Consider the following 18,942-nt stretch of genomic DNA (forward strand, 5'->3'; position numbering starts at 1 on the left):
GGGGACTGCTCTACAGATTCGCCTGGCTGAGCCCCAGCAGCTCTGCTTCCAGCCAGGCACTGTCGTTTCCCTGAGGTTGCTCTGCTTGCATCATTTCTGCTGCAACAGTTGCTAAAGCTGCAGTGTGTTTCTGCAGCCTCTGGGGACACTCTTTCGCCATGTGCTGTGCACTGTCGCAAATGTAACACTTCCTGGTCCCTCTAGGAGGCTTTGCCTTCACTGCACCGGAAGCTGGGGCTCTGGCTGTTGCTTGAGCCTTAGCACCACCAAGTTCCATGGGCTCCTCCCCCTGCCTTCCCAGTGGCGAAGGATGTGACTGACTGAACTCCCTGGGGATGAAAGAAGACGTCCTCGCTGGTGGACGCACCTGACGTTCTTCCTCAGTGTGCCAAGGACGTCCCTCGTGCCGTATCCCAATCGCCAAAGCCCTCTGCACAAGCTCCTCCAGGGTCTGGGGTCTGTCTCCCCTGGCAAGTTCATCCTTAATGGGACCGCTGAGCCCCTCCCAGAACAAATCCCTCACAGGTGCACAATCCTTCTCCCAGCTTAGCGCAGTCAGTAAAGCAAAAAATCTAGAATGGTACTGACGCACAGTGGCTTTGCCTTGCCGCAATCCAAAAATTTCCCTGCGTGCAAGATCCACATCTACAGTAGACTGGAAGCAGGCATCCATCGCTTTAATGAATTCATCTGCATCGCGGCGGGCAGGGCCATCTTCACGCCACAAATTGCGCAACCAGTCTCTGGCCGGCCCATGCAAGTGAGAAACAATAAACCCCACTTTCTCCTCCTCATCTTTAAAGTCATGACGAAGCAAGTGCAATGCATACAAAACGTCTGCTCTGAAACTGGGGTAGTGCTTCAGGTTCCCATCGAAGTGGGTGACTAGGCTGCCCCCCCTCCGTCCAAGTCCAATCCCCTCTGATCTGGACCCTGGGAACCCTTCCCTGCTTGCACGTTCCCACCTTGTTTGCAGGTCCTGGCAGCGCTTCTCCATTTCGTCATGCTTCTTCTGAGACGCAAGGACTGCAGCAGTGAGTTCGGAAACTGTAGTTCGCAGCGCTGTCAACTGCTCCTCCGCAGTCATGGCTGTCACCGTTCGTGAGCTTTGCAAAAAAAAAAATTTTGCGTTCTTTGGAGGGGACTTTCTGTCAGAGCCACCCTGGGTCCCAGCTCACAAGAGACCAAAGTCCAGTCCAAGCTATATACAAAAGGTTTTATTGAAGATCATTGTCGTCATTACATCCAAACTCCGTGGCTCCGCATCTGTTACCCTTAGATGTTAGAAGTCCCCTCTGAGTCCGTCCCTCCCCTGCACCAATTTAAGAGGCTTGTACTGCTCCACCTTTTCCTCTCTTTCCTTTTCCGCAGGGTCTTCCTGCCCCCCTGTCTTCCCTCTTTCCGGGACTCCCCAGAGGCTGAGTCTTCTCCCGCCTGCTCCCCCCTCCTTCGTGCTTTGGCACCAGGCTCCTCCTCAGAGCTCTCCTCATTTCCGCGCGCCTCTATATTTGAACTTGGCGCGCGTACGTTGCCTCTGACCTTCCTTTCTACAGTTACGCTGCTCTCGGTACTACACTCCTCCCTTTCAGGCAGGACGTCTTGCTCCGAACTCCTCCCCCTTCCTCCTTCCTGTCCTGCTCTTTCTGACACACTGGCAACTCCCCCCCCTCTACTCCGTTCCGACGGGGGAGCTGGTCCCGCTTTGCCACTCCCACTGGGGATTCCCTCTTCGTTCCCCTCTCTCTGACTGATTCCCTCTCTATTGCCCCTTGGCCTGACCAGGGGGGCTCCCTTCTGGGAATCCTCTGATTCGCTAGACGGACTTTGGGACAACCTCGGCTCGTTGTCGTCCTCTTCCTCCTCGCCCTCGCTCTCTGTCTCCTCTCTCCCTAAAACCCTGACACCATGTATTTCAAAGGCATAGTCTTTCAATGCCAAATTGCTGAGCAACCCCCACCCCTGATAATTTCAAATACATATTACATGCAGGCATAATATGTTCTGGTGGCACACTTTAGCTCAACCTTGTCTTTAAGTCCTTGCTTGATAGCCGTAAGTGACAAGGAACTGCATGCTGGTGAGGACGTTGGGCTGTCCTCCCTGCGCTTGGCTCAGAAGGTAAGCCAGCTGCCATGGGAAGGACACCCTCTCCTTCTCTAGCCCACAGCAGGCTTCAGAACATTTTCTGCGGGCTAGTAATTTTTGTGGGCTTAGAAAAATGAATCTGCAAGATCTGCAGCTTGACAGCAAAAACATTTAAGGTCCATTGGACTTGAGAATGTATTTGGCAAGGAAGTTTAAACTGGGAGAAAGGAAGGGAGTATTCCTTGAGCCTTTGGTAGATTCAGCACAAGCTTTTCAAATATTTTCCCAGCAAGCTTAAGGTAGGAAAAGGGTGCTAAGTTCTTCACAGTATGTAGCCCTGCTATTCAGTTAAATACATCTGAAGCAGCTTAAACAGAGGCTAGCTTCCAAAAGAGCTTTTGGGGAACAAACAGGCAACTATTGGGCATTTCTATCTTTGGATGCCCTCTAAACACACACACGGCTACCTATCTGTAACTGGAACTATGGAAGGCACCACATTGAGCCGCATGAAATGGAAGTCCATCAACCTCACCAAGAAAACAGACCAACAAAAACTGACCGGTACTCTTCATATTACTGGACCCAAATCTTTATTGAGCCCAATTTGTTAAACCAGAAGTGGAAGCAAGTAAGAAAAACAAACAATGATTGGCTTAAATTATTGCATATTATTCCATTTCTAAGAATGGTAAAAATTATAAATACATAATTTGTAGTAAAAGCCTTTTTGCCAAAAAAAATATTTAGCACATTCTTTAAAGGACCACAAAGTTGTAGAAACAATGCTATAAAGACGTGGGGGGAAAGGGAGGTTTTCCTCCACTAGAACTAAAAAGTGCATAACCAACATCACGGTGCTATCTCTAAGGCAGGCAGGTTTTACTGTCGCCTGTGCAAAGCAGATTTTTCATTACAGTACTAAAAAAGCAGTTGAGAAGATCAGAGGGAGAGGAGGGGGGACAAGGAGGAGGAGGAGGAGAAGAAGAAGAGGAGGAGGAGGAAGAAGAATGCATAGCACTCCAAGTCAGAGGTACTGAGGCTTGGCTTCTCAGGGCACTCAGGTCAGCATGTCCCAAAGGCAGCAGCAGCACAGCGCAGTCCAACACGCTGTCAGGCAGGTACTTTCGGCAGAGTTATCCCTTCGCTGCTCTTCCACAACATACACTGGGAAGAAGAGAAAAACACACGTCAGAGGGGCTGCACTCAGTTGTGATGCATCACCCACCATCACCCACAACCCAAGAAGAGGCCTGTGGCCAACTTAGACTTTATTTACACAACTGTTCTCCCATGGCTAATGATGCTCAGAGGGTCGTGGGGCTCAGTTTTGCCCAACATGCTTGGCAGGGGGTTGGACTCGATGGCCCTTGTGGTCTCTTCCAACTCTATGATTCTATGAATTTGACATGCTGCTTGCAGGTAACACGTGGAGAGAGATATATACACAGAGAAGCCTGGAAGGTTCTTGAATGTTCATCCTGCACATTTTAAAAAAATTAAGTATCTCACTCCTTTACTAATGTAGAAGGGTAAAAGTACCCCTGACCGTTAGGTCCAGTCTCAGACAACTCTGGGGTTGAGTACTCATCTCACTCTATAGGCTGTTTGTCCACAGACAGCTTCCGGGTCATGTGGCCAGCATGACTAAGCCACTTCTGGCAAACCAGAGCAGCGCAAGGAAACGCTATTTACCTTCCCGCTGGAGCGGTACCTATTGATCTACTTGCACTTTGACGTGCTTTTGAACTGCTAGGTGGGCAGGAGCTGGGACTGAATAATGGGAGCTCACCCCATCGCGGGGATTCAAACCGCCAACCTTCTGATCGGCAAGCCCAAGGCTCTGTGGTTTAGACCACAGCACCACCCGTGTCCCTAGAAAGGTGGTACTCTACCCAATTAAATAGCAGAAATTAACCCTTCTCTTGTGTTCTAGAATTCTAAGCAATGAAAGCAAAAGGTGCTGGGATAACTGATAGGCACCTGGGTCTTCATAAAAACAGTTCTACTAAAACTAATACAAATAATAAACAATTTAACACAAAACTACCTGCACTTAGATTTTTTACTCTGTGTTGATCACCCTTTTGCGCTAAGGATCATTTCCCAAAAAACATTTCTGCCTTTGTCCTTGTGGGGCCTTCTTGAATTTGGCAAATGCCTGGAGGAAGGCGATCTCGATCAGCGCAGGCTGAAACTAACCAAACAGGTTTGTCTTGAAATCTATCTGGACCTTGCTTTGTGTTGCTAGCCTGAATGGATGAGGAGAGTCTAGCAAATGCCGTTTGTGTTTGTCTGCACACAGAGAACACACTGTTTTGCTAGGCTCCAGCATCAGCCAACCTGACAATGGCTCCATTCTCGACACCCCCATTGCTTCTTGCCCACACGGCCACTGACACCTCAGTGTTACAGTAGGACATTCCTCGTAGTCCTCCTTGGGTGTGTGAAAGAATATTCACCCCCCTTCTCTCTCCCCATCTGTGAATGAAAGCTATTTCACAACATCTTTAAAGATGTGCAACATCTTTAAACTTGGGACCAGTTATCTGAAGGATTTGATGTAGTGTATACCCTCCTTCAGGTCCCCTGGGCAGAGAGGGTCTTTCCAAAGACAGCTCCTAGATTACAGAAAGCGCTTCTCAGGAAAGTGCTCCCCCAGCACCTATGTTTAATATCCTTTGGGTGCCAGGGGAAGAGCAAAGTACTTTTTACCCTCCTAGGCCAGGGGTCAGCAAACTAAAGCCCGGGGGCCGGATGCGCCCCCCTGGCTTGTAAATCCAGCCCGTGGACCCTGCTGCCCGCTCAGTCAGTCCCCGAGCGCTGCGGATGCCTCGCCACACTGACTTCCACGATGCTGGCACGGCTTCTGGGAGGGCAGTGACCCTGGCGCGGCTTCGGATTGCCTGCAGGAAGCTCCTGCAGCCAGCCTGAAGCCTCACTGCCCGCACACTGAGGTAAATCTGGCGCGGCCATGGACAGAGAGGTGGGCGGGCCTGGGCCTGGGCATGGTGGGTCTTCAGCCAGAGCCTGGCGCACCTACTGGCCTCGTGCCTAGCTTGGTGCTGGAGGATGAGCTGCCCACCGCCTGCCCTGCACTCCACGTGCACGGCCTGCCCGTCGACCTGGCCTCGGACGACGGCGGATGGAGCGGCTGCTGTTCATCTACAACAGCGGTGCTGAGGCGTGCTCCTAAGCGCGTGCAAAGTGCGTTCCTCCTCCAGGTCTGGAGGCAGCTGCGGGAACGGCTTGCAGGGTACTTATATTTTTCAAAATATAGTCTGGCCCCCTACAAGGTCTGAGGGACAGTGGGCCAGCCCCCTGATGAAAAAGTTTGCCGCCCCCTGCTCCTAGGCCTTTCAGAACTACATTGGGCAAGGAAAGGCAAAGGGGCAGGGGAGGGGGCTACGCTGCACAACACGCAGCCAGGCTGGTGCCAACTGGGCAGGAGGGTTGGGGCCGCATCTTCCACATAGACTGATGTGCTCTGCCCCCCCAACCTGAAGGAGTGTCATGGAAGAAGAGGACTTGGGATTCAAAGCTTCCCCCAGTCGATCCCAACATGCCTCTCCCCCCTCCCTCCTGCCAGAGGCCCAATGGCACAGGGGCGGGCACAGGTGTTTCAGGCCTGCATGGGTGCATCACCCTGTCTACTAGGCTTTATTTCACCTGGGTTCAAGACCCAGTTTGCCCCCCCCCATGCATTTGCACAGGCACACACAGGCTGGGAGCCTCACTGGTGCCCCACTGGAGGCTTCACCCGGGACAAAAAACCTGGCTATTCCCCCCATAGCTACAGCTCTGCTACCCCCAACTGAGTTTGCCAGTTCATTGGGACCTGCAAGGAAGTCTCTGGGACAGGACTTTTTCTGTGGTCACACTGAGACTATCAAACTCTTAAGTCAAGGGAGACTTGGCGGCCCCCACTCCCCACAACTAGGTAAAATGCCTCTTTTTCAGCAAGCTTTAACAATCTTAGCTGAAGAGTTCCACATTAGAAATGCAAATCATCTCGCAAAGAAGTACCATTTAAACTGCTGGATCGAATTTCCATATCGTAAATTAAAAGTGTTCGCAATATGTTTATTATTATTTAATATCCACAATCAATATATTTAATTAAATATATATCATTAAATACACAATTAATAGTTTTAATATAGTCAATTATTAAACAAATTTAATACAGAAACAAATGTTTGTGTTTTTGTTAACAACGTAGGACACAAAAATATTTTTTTTAAGGCTTTAAAATGCTGCTTCTTGAATACCGCAGCCCACAGACCCATCCTGCTGGACCCTCCTGCTTTGACCATCTTTGCTATTTAGTTCCTCACAGTTGGAATTGAAGAAAAGCTTTCTGCAAGGGCTGCAAAGACAATCAAACTCCACCCCCTCAGCCTTGATTTTAAACTGGGCTCTTGGCTTACGCCAATTGATTAGCATAGATAAGGTAACTGAGCAAGCATTCTCAGTGACTGCTTGGCTTCCACTTATCTTAATAACTTTGAAGGCTAATCCCTTAGAAAGGTAAAACTTGAAAGCCTTGTTACCACCTCATTCACTCACCACAGCAAAAAAGACCTCATAACTGTCCCCGGAGTGGTTTTGCACACTTCAAACAATTTTGAAAGCTGTCCTGGACATTGTGGGAAATTAATATTTATTAAATAACATAATCTCCAATTTGGAATAACTGAGTTTGGAAAAACTGTCAGCAGAAGCAAGCTTTGAGATATGGAAATACATTTACGGAACAGCTATTTTCTCCCTAAAGATGAAGGGGGCCATCCGTTTCCAACTTCCTATGGTAAAATCTCCACCCCATATGGCACAACTGCTCACTATGGAGTGTGAATGAGGAGACTGGTGGCAACACAGCCACGAATGTGGGGAGAAGCACGAATGCGGGGAAGACGCACAGTCCTGGGCTTCTCAGTGCTTGCACTTGGGCAAAGAAAAGAGGGTGGGAAATAAAAATTGCAATTCTAGGGCAGCACTTGTGCTGGAGCTCGTTTAAGTGCCTCTCTGACCAGAGGAAGAACAGGCATCCTGGACACTCTGGCTGCCTCTTGGCTCTTAGGGGAGAAAGAAGATAAAAATAGCCTCAAAGTGTGACTAACTAGTTCCACAATTAAACACCCACTCCATTTAGAAATAAGTAAGGGAGCATACCGGATTGGAAAAAAGTATGTTGGGTGGGTCTGCAGCACTTTGATCTTTGTAAAGTCAGCAGGGGGCGGGAAGGCAGTCAAGAGATTCAAACATTGCACAAAGACAATAACAGCTTAAAGAGATCTTTGATCTGAGGCTGGGAGGCTGAAGGATTCCTAGATACAACAGGCAGTAAAACTTCATTGCAGAACACAAGCTGATAGCCAGCTCCATTTCCAGTGGGAGCATTTTGCAAGATCACACGCTGGGGACAAAGGGGAGCTCCTGCTCTCTTCGCTCTCTGCCCAAGTGCTCTGTTGAAACCGTGTCACTCTGGGCTCAGAGACTCTGCAAGCTGCCACTTTAAGTGACGTGGAACCAGATGAAAACACATGTTTCACTCTCCTATAAAGCAGGTGGAAAATCTGAAAGGATTCAAGGAGCCCAGGGGTTACTGGGGGAGGGGGAGAGCCTTGGGCCCCCTCAATGCTGCTGTGCTCAACCTCCGTTCATCCGCAGCCACTGGCCGTGCTGGCTGGAGCTGATGGCAACCAAAGCACGTGGGCCAAGTGACAGAAGGCAGTGGGAACTCCAGGATTTCCAGACTTTTTTTGTTTACTTCAAAATTCCTCAGGGTGCAAGTCAGCACTCCCAAATTCGCTATTTGCCCCACGAGATGAGGTGGGGGCTGGAGAAACATACAGTAGCCATCGGTTAGAGGTTTCTGAGAGGGAACAGTTTTTCTTAATCTGAGTGAACATTTAAGAAATTGCATATGAAACAAAAATGAAAGACCCACAATTTTTTTTTTTTTGATAGGCTGCCCCCCAGAGCTGTTTCTCCCTTCTGTGCATTTCTTCTCCTTATTCTTACTTTGATGACCCCCCACTTACTAGAGATAAACCTGGGTGTCACTGGCATACTGACTCTCATAGCTCGAATCTTTGAACCACCTCACTCCAATGGGTTCGAGACAATGTTGAGCACCTACGGTTGCCATGACAACTATGAAGTATTGATACTCTCCGGTTGAGACGGGAATGCTGAGGCCTCCCAGAGCCTTTACTACTAAGATCCTCAACATAAATTCTGGGACTATCCCAGTCAGGTAAGGGAGGAAACCTGCTCAGTAGCAGGGGAGGAAAGTGCACCATCGGAACCCACAATCCACCACAAGCATCCATCACAAGGTAGTCAGGTGCCAAAGTAGACAAGGGATGCTGGAGAGCAAAGATGGGCTCCCTCTGGATGAGAACCAGCTCCACTTGGCCCTTTGCTTTTGCTGAGGAGCCAGAAAGAGCAACCCACGTGTCCCAGCCCACGTGCCCAGGTCTCAGTAACGCAAGCTGGTTACGCCTGGTGGGGTGGGGTGGTCTTGGATTAAAATATGTGCGAGCAAGATCTCATTATGGACTTATTTAATAGCACCACCAGCTGACCTTAGAAGCTGGTGGAACCCAGGGATACTGTGGCTGAGGGCAAGTCCAGAAGACAGAACAGACATCAAGTGTATGATCTGCCCTTTCCTTCACCTGGTAGCTCAACATCTGCTCTTGCCCCATTTTGACCTCTCCCCCCACCTAAAATCATTTATTCGGGTGCCTTCTTCTCCACCCTTCCCAATTGTTATCAGTTTATATACTGTTTAATTGCCAAAGCGGATTCTAAGCTGTTTACAAGCATAAAACGATTGCAAAAAGAAACACAAATATTCATTACTAACATGGACTCTAAAACAATTACACCAATTGCACTAAAATACCAATTGCACTAAAATAAACATCCCGAGTTAAAATGTGTGACCATGACACACCTGTTCCAAACCATCTCACCATACCAATATATTAAAATAGTAGCAGAAGCCAACAAGTGAACTAATAAGTTGTTAAAATGCACAAAAGCAAGACTTTTGAGCGCACACTTTGCTGGCCAAAAGTTGTTGATAAATCTTTCAAGGCCTCTCACCTGCAGCTAATTCTGCTCCAAAGCCCTGTCAAAAACTTTACACTTGTCGCACTCCTGAAATAAAAAGGCAGAGTGTGTGGCTCAGCCCCTGAAGCTGGAGGCAAGCGAAACATGATCCTGTGCCAACAGTCACTGTAACAAGAGCTCCGCTCCCATGCTCCAAAACAACTTGAGGACATTTGGAGAAGGAGAGCTGCTGCTTCGCATAGGTCAAAAATATATATTGCATAGATCGTTCCAACCATATTCTCCATCCGCTTTGTCCCTCTGGTCATCTGCAAAGTTTCTTGCCCAGTGTCAAGCCCCTAACTGGTCCCCACCCCCTTTTAAAAATTGGTTAACCTATGGAATAGACTAAAGATCTTTCAACACAACACCCCACCTATTGGGCCAGGCAGTTGTAATCTTCAAGACTGCTTAATCTGGGCTACAGGGAAACAGACCCTGGAAAGAGAAGGGGTAGGTTAGCAGGCAGAGGTAACTGAGGCAAAGATTATTTTGGGAGGCTGACAAAGTCACAGGGTAGCTGAAAGCAATAGAACTTCACTTTGTGCCTTCTGATTGGCTGTATTTGGCCCTCATAAGAGAAGGAAGCAAGGTGGCAACTCAGCCAAGGCCTCTCAATAAATCAAATCTGGGTCATGTCAGAGTGCCTGGGCTCTGGACCCCTCCCAGTCCCATGCAGGCCGATGGGCCACTAGCCAGCAAGAGGATTCAGCAGCAGGTATTTTGATTGTTCTGGATCAATCAACAAGGGTTTTAATGGGATCATTTAACTGCAGAGTTGGAAGGGATCCCGAGGGTCATCTAGTTCAACTCCATGCAATGCAAGAATCTCAACACATGGTCCCCCATCCAATTTGAAACCATAGCAGACTCTGCTTAGCTTTGAAAACATGCTAGCTGTTTTGAGAACTCCGATTCTGGAAAGTGTAACTCCTCCAGAATTTTCTTGGACTGTAAGGGTTTTTTTCTTCTTATAGAAGCAAGGGCTGCCGCCTGTGTGTGTTACGGTTATCACCAAAACCTCACCGTGGACATGCCTGGGTCATGCAGGTGCATTTTTGCACAATGAGCCCAACTCACATTATGGGCTGTTTTAGTTGAATTCTGATTCCCAGATCCATCCAAACTGGTGTGTGTTAGGATTTGTACCACCTGTCAGAAGTGGTTACGGTATGCCCCTACCCTTTGCAACTAGACTCCCTACTCCATCGCAGGGCCAGGGTTTCAGACTACGGAATAGCATTATTACAGCTTACCTTTTTATATCTCACTAGCATATTGCCCCCCTATAACACTGCTATGTGCCTTTCTCTGTACGGATGACTTTCCTAGGGAATGTGATGAAAGCCTCTTAAGCCCCCACCCCCAAAATACATGCAGCATGATGCCCCCATCATGTCTACCAGAAGGCAGAGATGTGCACAATGCCTACTGACTGCCCCAGTAGCCCTGACTGAAACTTCTCACATTAGCCTGTAGTCCATTCTTCTCCTGCCCACTCCCAGATAGGTTCCCACAGTGTGCCAGCCTGGAAGGAAGGAGAGCTGCAGAAGGGAAAGCAGCGTGCCAAGAGGGTTCAGCACCCTTCTACTTAGGGCAAATTGCAGCCCCCCACAAACACACTTTGGATGTTGTTGCAGCAGGTGCACGTCTGAAGATGCAGAGTCTGCTGCTGCTGCCACCACCCACCCTGGGCCCAGCACACAAAGCAAGCCTGGAGTCGGCTCCTCCCTTAAACTATTTGGGTTCTACATATTTTCCTCATGTTTCCTGGAGCCCAGAAACTGTAAGTAGCCCAGCTAGGAGAGAGAGCAGGCATATGGGGCAGCATCTGTAGCAGGACAAATAAGGTGCAGGAACCTATTGCAATGCTCTCCCCGCGCAAAGGAGACCCCAGGGAACAGACAGAACTGGGAAAGGGATCTCTTTAACTATAGGCCAAACACAAAGGAGGAGGCTTTTTGTCGGCTGGTGTCACTCCACTCCTGGCAGAAATGTGGAAAAAGGCTGAGGAACAAAAACTTTTCATTTGACTGAAGTTTGTGCTGCTAATGTGAAGCTACTAACACAAGATTCAACAGTTGTAATAACTTCACTGATTATGTGCAGAATCTTGCAAGACTGTGAATTTCAGCTCACAACCTTGCTTTTAATTGCTCTTAACATCATTTTAATATCAAGTGAAGACTCCTTAGTATTTAATATGTCTTAATATGATTAATGTTAGTATTTTGGGGGAGCAATCCTATAGCAAGATCAGCTGTGATGAATAGTAGCCCTGGGGATGAACAGAGTTCAGATCTGGTGTAATGTTACACTGGCTTGCTTTGTGCCAGCTTCTTGTGTACCTTAGGCTAGGTTTTAATTTAAGGCAGTTTCTACATCAAATGTGTTAAGCGATCTTTGTATTGGCAGTTGTTTAATTCTTCTGTGCTACTTTGGATTTAATATGGATTTTGATAACATTATGGTTATGTTTTAAACTTTGTTTTATTGAGATTGTGTATTATCTAGAGAATTCAGGATGAGGCAGTCAAGAAATACTCATGAATATTTTTAATTATAAAAGTAACATATTTGTTCACATTTTGGACCAGGCCCAAGACAAAAACACTACCTCCGTGAAAGTGGAAGGCATTCACCTCTGCATATCAGAAGGATCCCACCTCACCTCTGAGAATCCTGAGAACTGAAATTTGCAAGCCATGCAGTCCTTTGTAGCCATGCCCAAAGCTCAGAACTACCACTCTAGAATCAGTTACTTTTCTGAAACCAATAAAGCAGATTCTTCCTAGAAACTCACCGAGCCACTTATGGCAGCGGATATAGTTAAAAACTTCCTACCTGGAGTCCTAAAGGCAGAAAAAACACTTCTGAATCCGAACCACTGCCACTCCCACCACCTTGTAAGTTCATTATCTAATCAGCTGCAGAGAAAAGAGAGCTATGCTTAATCATCTCTGGGTGTTGAGACATACAGCAGGTACCAGTCCACACAATGTAAACAATATTCACGGGTGTGTTTTTTTATTTAAAAAACAGCATTACCTTTGTCTTACTGCAGAGACCTTTATCTTGGGTACACACATTTGGTTTCTGCCCATACTGGATGATTAGCTAATGATTAACCTAAGAAAATAGATTTTTAGAAATGTTCCCTTGTACTGTGAAAAGTTAGATTCACCTGGGAAGCTGGATCAGCTTATCCAATGCAAGTTGCAAGAAAAGAGGCTCTTGGAACAAAACCATCGACTTACAGGAAATAGCCATTTGTCCGAATAAAATAAAAAATAAATTAATTCCCAACTTTATGGGCCAGCCTAATTATAGGACTGGCACTGAACATCTGCTTTGTTTACTTACAGGAGAAAGCTCTTGGGAAGGAACACTCAGATTACTAAGCCTTTTTACTCACCAAGCTCCTCCTTCCAAGCAAGGCAAGGCACTGTGCTCAATGGGGAGTCAAAGTTCCCCCTTAGCTATCAGAAAATAATAATGTAAGCGGGGGGCAGATTAGTGTCTCCTCTGTCAACAAACACCTGTTTAACAGGCACACACTCCAGGGGTTTTCTTTAGGAATGCACAATTCCATTATTGGGTCACTCTGGAACCTACCATGTGGGACTCCAATTGCCACCAGGAGATATGAAGCTGTGTTTTCTCCAGTACTGTCCAGGGTGAAAACTGCCTTGCTTCTGTACTGGTTGAAATTACAGCAAAGTGGGGCCGTGTGTCCTATTTTACAGAGGACAGTCCTCTAACGTGAAGTGGGGGCTGTTCAAATCTACTTTAAATATAGAGGTAGAAAGGAAGAGCATGGACGCGGGTGGCACCGTGGGTTAAACCACAGAGCCTAGGACTTGCTGATCAGAAGGTTGCGGTTTGAATCCATGCGACAGGGTGAGCTCCCGTTGCTCTGTCCCTGCTCCTGCCAACCTAGCAGTTCGAAAGCACGTCAAAGTGCAAGTAGATAAATAGGTACCGCTCTGGCGGGAAGGTAAACGGCATTTCCGTGCGCTGCTCTGGTTCGCCAGAAGCGGCTTAGTCATGCTGGCCACATGACCCGGAAGCTGTACACTGGCTCCCTTGGCCAATAAAGCGAGATGAGTGCCGCAACCCCAGAGTCATCCACGACTGGACCTAACGGTCAGGTGTCCCTTTACCTTTAGAAAAGAAGAGCAAGGGATTTGGAGCATATGGCACACACAGTTGCCCCCCAAAGGGTATTTGGGGGTAATTTATAAAGTTGGGGTAATAAATGTGAAATCCTTCCTTACACGTATGTCCTGATTTCAGATGTTCTTAGGATTGTTACCCCTATAGCTACAAATGGGTATTAAAGGGGGGGGATCTTCTGTTATCTAGATGTTATCATCAAACTATATAGTTTCCACCATTTCATTTTTCTATTGAATCTGATCATGGTCTTCCAGATTACTTTTCTGAATTATCTATTGGTGCAAAAAGGAAAGCCATCTACAGCTTTGAGCTTCCATGCTATGCCCACAGTGGTCTGGGTCACACAGCACAACTTGGTTTGTCTTAAACCATGGCTTAATCATGACCATGCCTTGCCCAGGTCATGCGGCTTCTGCCACTTGCAAAGGTTTGTTCTCATTTTTCTTCTGGCTGACTCAGGTCTATGGATGGATGGCAAGACCTACTATGGCTTCCTTCAGCTGCACCAGGAGGGTGAGAAACCAAAAGGGCATGCAGAGGGCAGCGGAGAGGCATGTTCAATATTTAACCATAGTTTAAGATAAAATGTGGCTGAATGAGATTCCCCCGGAATGTATAGTTCCCCTAGGAACAGGTTTTTGAAAGATTTTTTAGACAGTTTCCTTTTTGAACTATAGCAAGAAAACCTGTTATTTACTGGTTAATAAAGATACATATGTTACATACAAGCAACTTCCAATTTACACAGGGGATACATTCCAAGGCACCACACATTTAAGTGAAATCATGTATATCTGAAACACCATTGAAGAAGCTTGCAAACACACCATTCCCCTTTTCTGACATTTTGGGGTCACTTCCAATGCCCATGTTCCTGGTCGTGCACATATCGGACACGCCTAAAATGACTGCTGCCTGCACCGTATAAGATTTCTGTTTCCTCTAGCAGCCTAACAGATCAAACATTTATTGCATGAAATGTGCTGGGGATCACCCATGTCAACTTGGTTATTTCTAGTTTTGTAATGACTGATTATTTCAGCTGACTCGTTAAAGACAAAATAGCATGCACATTATTATAAGGAAAAACCAAATATACGACAAGAGTGGAGGTACTTCTCAATTATAAAAGCATCTTATTTGGCTTAGCGAGATAGAAAACTTACAAACACAGTGTGAATGTTGACAGAGCAACCTTACCAGTTGTTTTGTGCAAGATTCTACAAGAAAAAAGTCAACAATAGTAAACTACCCCCACACCTGTAAGTTGTCCAGTGCTAGATTGTCTTGGCCTAAAGTGGCAAAAACCAACCTGTGCCTCCAGCACAAAAACATATCCAGGAAACAAGCAGCTCTGAACTTGTTCTTTCAGGGAGAGTGTAAATCTAGCACAATACTTTACATTACACATGTGTTTATACACACACACACATTCTGGTATTTGTTAATATTTATTATTCAAATGATGTCTAGCTTTGGTGACAACTGCAGGGCTGTGCCACATTTATGTTTGTGGTGTCCAATTATGAATTGCTATTAAAAATGTGATATTATCAATGTGCCACTGATGTGAACTGTGCATTAGTTCATGTATTTTGGAAAAATAAATAGAAAGTGCAACTGCATGGGGGGGGTAGGGTGGGAAGAGAGGCAACTAGCCATTCTGTTTTTGCCCCTGTAACCCGGGTTCCAGGAGCCACGTGGCAAAGAGCTTTTCTATCCCAGTTTCTCACACTGATTGGTCTCCGTTTCTTGTTGGAAAAGGCAGAGTAGAGAACTAGGAGTCCTGAATTGCCAGCAACTGTTTTCCTTTAAGCTGGAGATCAATCCAGGATTGCATAATTCCTTTATTGCATAATCTGGTTGGAGCCAGTAAAAATGTTATACAGATTAGGTTTCTGTTTCATGAAAATGAAAAATACAGGAGGTTGAAGGGGCAGGGGAGGAGAGGCTGCGATCCCAGGTGTCTTAATCTCTCTGTGCCCGTTTGACCACACAGATGTCACTTAAAATGCAACCTGTATGAAGCCAACATGGAGTGCAGCCAGCCAGAACCTTTTCCTTTCTAAGAAGAGATGCACATGTTGTTTTAAAAAAACGCAGCCCACGTGCCTAATTAAACTAACTCTTCCAAGGCTGGATAAAAAACATGATGTGGCCTATTCCCATCTGGAAAGCAAGGATCATTGTAATTACAAGCTTTCCCCATAACTGTATTCCCAAACAATGAAATAATTGACCTGTTGAATTTATGTCTGCCATGTCCAGGAACTCTGCACCAATCCTAAATCAAACCCTAGGCTGTCATCCTATACCCTTTAAATGCCCATTAAATACAAAAAGACTTAATTCTGAGTTGATAGGTATGCCATGTGAATTCTCAACGAGTGCTTAAATTTCTCTACAAAATTTTCATATTTGCCTTTTTGGAGGTTGGGGGAATTATTTAAAATTCACCAAGACTTATTGTGCAGTAGTATTTACAGAAAATATCTAGAGAGTACCTATTTTCAAATGAACCCACCACAGGAAAGAAGCATCCTGGTTAACAGGGGGTTGGACTCGATGGCCCTTGTGGTCTCTTCCGATTCTATGATTCTATGAAAGGCAAGCTACATGGAAGTAAGGCAGAAGCGCGAAAATTACGCTAAAGGAGAGGGCGAAACAGAACCCACCCCAGGGATTCCTCTCGCCTGGTGTTCAAACAAGTTACTTATCAATCATTCACTGGCTAACTCACTTAGGTTGACTCACTTCACAGAAATCACTTAGAAGGCCTGGAACCTGCACATTTTGCTCCATCCATTTCTCCTTAGGAGGGCCGGGAGCCTGCTTTCTCTATGCAAGTTCAGAGTCCAGGACCTTTGCTCAGGGCATTAGAGAAGGAAATCCTGGGTGCCCTGGGACCAGTGAGAACCAATTTGGCAGCCACTGGATTATACAATGCCAAGACAACATTCCCTTTATTAAATATCTTCACTGACTGCTTGTATGCATATTTAAAATTATTTTAATACAGAAACACTATAAAATAACTTACATCATAGTAAATAAACTCAGTGTTCAATAGAATTTTATACTATATTTGTTGTCCATTTTTCTCTTACTTCAATATACATTTAATAACTAGAATTTCAGCTATTTTACATAACTCCCCCCAAAAAACATCAGCGTAGGAGAGTTCATTACTTCCCTAATTAGTTGCTGCATAAATTCAAAAAGTAAGAGATATATAGGATTTCCAGGGTGTGGGTGGGGATCTGTTTTCAACTGATTTAAATTTACTTTGCAAATTTCCAAAACCTTTCATGAATTAACGTGCGTCCCTTTTGTGACTCACGGGGTGTCAAATAAAGGTGAAGCGCTGGCCTCTGATACCTCGTGAATCACAAGGTCTGTACATTTCAAATTACTTCTGTGCTGCTTTTCTATTCCAAGGCTGCTAAAATGACAAAGACATGACAATAATAGAGTAAAGTTAATGAAATTAGGATTACTACCAAGCAAAACCATGACACTACCAGCAGACAATCAAAAGTGTAAATGGGACACCTATTCTCTTCTACCTGATCATATTTCTGCCACATCAATCTATTCTCATTGATTAAAACACAGAATAAAATAGGGCGATCCAAAAGATACCAAACCTGTTAAGCAATACAAAAGCATTTTAAGCATGACTATTCATCCTTAGGCACAACACCTTTAACTAGCCCCAATCCTGAACTGTTTTCTAAATTTAAAAAGTTGCTCTAACATCTTATATGACTTTCTACTACGAGAAACTGTTGTGCCAATATATTTGCAAACTTCAGCCCAACTCCACCCCTTCTTTGTCACCGCAGGAAGATTATCTTCCTATGAATTATTGAACCTCTCATTTCCTTGCACTCAGTTTATAACCTGAGACTGCAATAAAATGAAAATGAGCTTTAAGGACATGTGGAACAGAGAGGCTTCGGAATGTGTTGCTGTAATAGCTAGCATTACACGTATAATTTTGTAATTAATAATCCCTGAAATACTGGAATCCTTCACTTAATGCCACATAGATATAGAAAGGAAAAGGAGTCCATTCTGTCAGGTCCTGTGCAAGCGGTCATCCAGGCTGGGCCCCGGCCAAGGGCCCCAGGGGCTCCAATAGACCCCTCACTGGCTCTGCCCCAACTGAACTCTTTCCCTACTGGCTGCAATAAATGGCCAATAAATACACTGGCGGCACCACTTGTGAATGGAAGATGGAATAGAGTGGTACTATTACTTCCCTTGATCTGGACATTATACTTGATGCTGCCTAGAATAGCATTAGCCTTTTTTTGCTGCTGCATCACATTGTTCACTCACATTAAGCTTGTGTTCCACCAAAACCCCTAGATTCTTTTCATGTGTACTACTAGTAAGCCAGGTGTCCCCCATCTTATATTTGTGCAGTTGGTCCTTCCTGCCTGAGTGTAGAATCTTACATTTGTCCCCACTGAAGTTCATTTTGTTAGTCTGGGCCCAGTTCACCAATCAGTTATGGTCATCTTGAATGCTGGTTCTGTATTTGGCGATTTTGGCTACCTCTCCCAGTTTAGTGTCATCTGCAAATCTGATGAGCATCCTCTCAATTTCTACATTCAAGTTATTTATAAAGACATTGAACAACTGCAGGTATTGCCATTGGGCCACAGCTGGCAGATGACACAATGGACTTCAGGCATCTGGAACACAGGGAGGATGTGGAGGTAGTAATTGAGGTGTACACAATATTAATACATCCCATCAATAATTGCCCACTAGTGTGGATGGGAAACACTGAGACAGTTTTCGATTGATAGCCTTCATGTGTGGATGAACATACAACACACACACACACACACCCCCCGCTGGAAACACTGGAACTGTGCAAGCCATATCCACATTAACACTTCAGTGTGTGCACAGTCTATGGCTCGGTGCGCTGTCTGACTCTGCTTTTTTCACACATGCAGGCCAAGACCTGATGCTGCAACTGGTATTTACACAGTAGCCTCCTCTGGGTTCTCTACACTCTTCTCCTGAACCTTTCTCCTTGCCTAGTTACCCGGGGTGGTGGTGGTGCAGCTGCAGGAATATGTGGCTTTCATTCTGGGAACTCTGAAGAGCACGTTGCTGTTTTTAGAATGGAAGCGAAGTAAACAGAGCCTGGACCAGATTTTTACAGTGGAACCTTAAGGACAGGACTGTCTCAGGTAAACATTCAGCTGCAGAGTAGGGAGAACTCAAGAGTTCAGACCTACAGACAGAGACAGATTGTGCAGTATGGGGGAAGAAAGTGGGGCTGGAAGATGACAAGCGGAGCAGGCAGCCACCCACTGAAAAGAAAATGCACATTTTTGCACTCAACACAGTGCCTGGGCACATTTTTTGACGCACTGCCCAAGTTCAGGCACTTCGTCGTGCCAGCAGCCACCTCCCCCCCCCCAAAAAAAAATTAGAGGGAAGATTGATGCACTGCCATCAACATACACAGCAGTAACAGAAACATAGCAGTGGGGGAAAGGATGTGATACAAACAAGCATGTTGCTCTC

At 46.0% G+C, this 18,942-nt stretch overlaps 1 protein-coding gene across 3 annotated transcripts in view; it reads right to left on the reverse strand.

Moving 5' to 3' along the window:
* Positions 1–2,661: 2,661 nt before the first annotated feature.
* Positions 2,662–18,942, reverse strand: part of CYSTM1 (cysteine rich transmembrane module containing 1) — a 34,155-nt gene continuing 17,874 nt past the window's right edge. For all 3 annotated transcript variants that reach the window (XM_081872929.1, XM_081872930.1, XM_081872931.1), the window contains exon 3: positions 2,662–3,252. In XM_081872929.1, coding sequence (XP_081729055.1) covers positions 3,146–3,252 — 107 coding nt within the window. In that variant the 3' untranslated portion in view covers positions 2,662–3,145. The remainder of the gene's footprint in view (positions 3,253–18,942) is intronic.

This window comes from Podarcis erhardii, assembly GCF_964252035.2.
Source record: "Podarcis erhardii genome assembly, chromosome: 8".
NCBI lineage: Eukaryota > Metazoa > Chordata > Lepidosauria > Squamata > Lacertidae > Podarcis > Podarcis erhardii.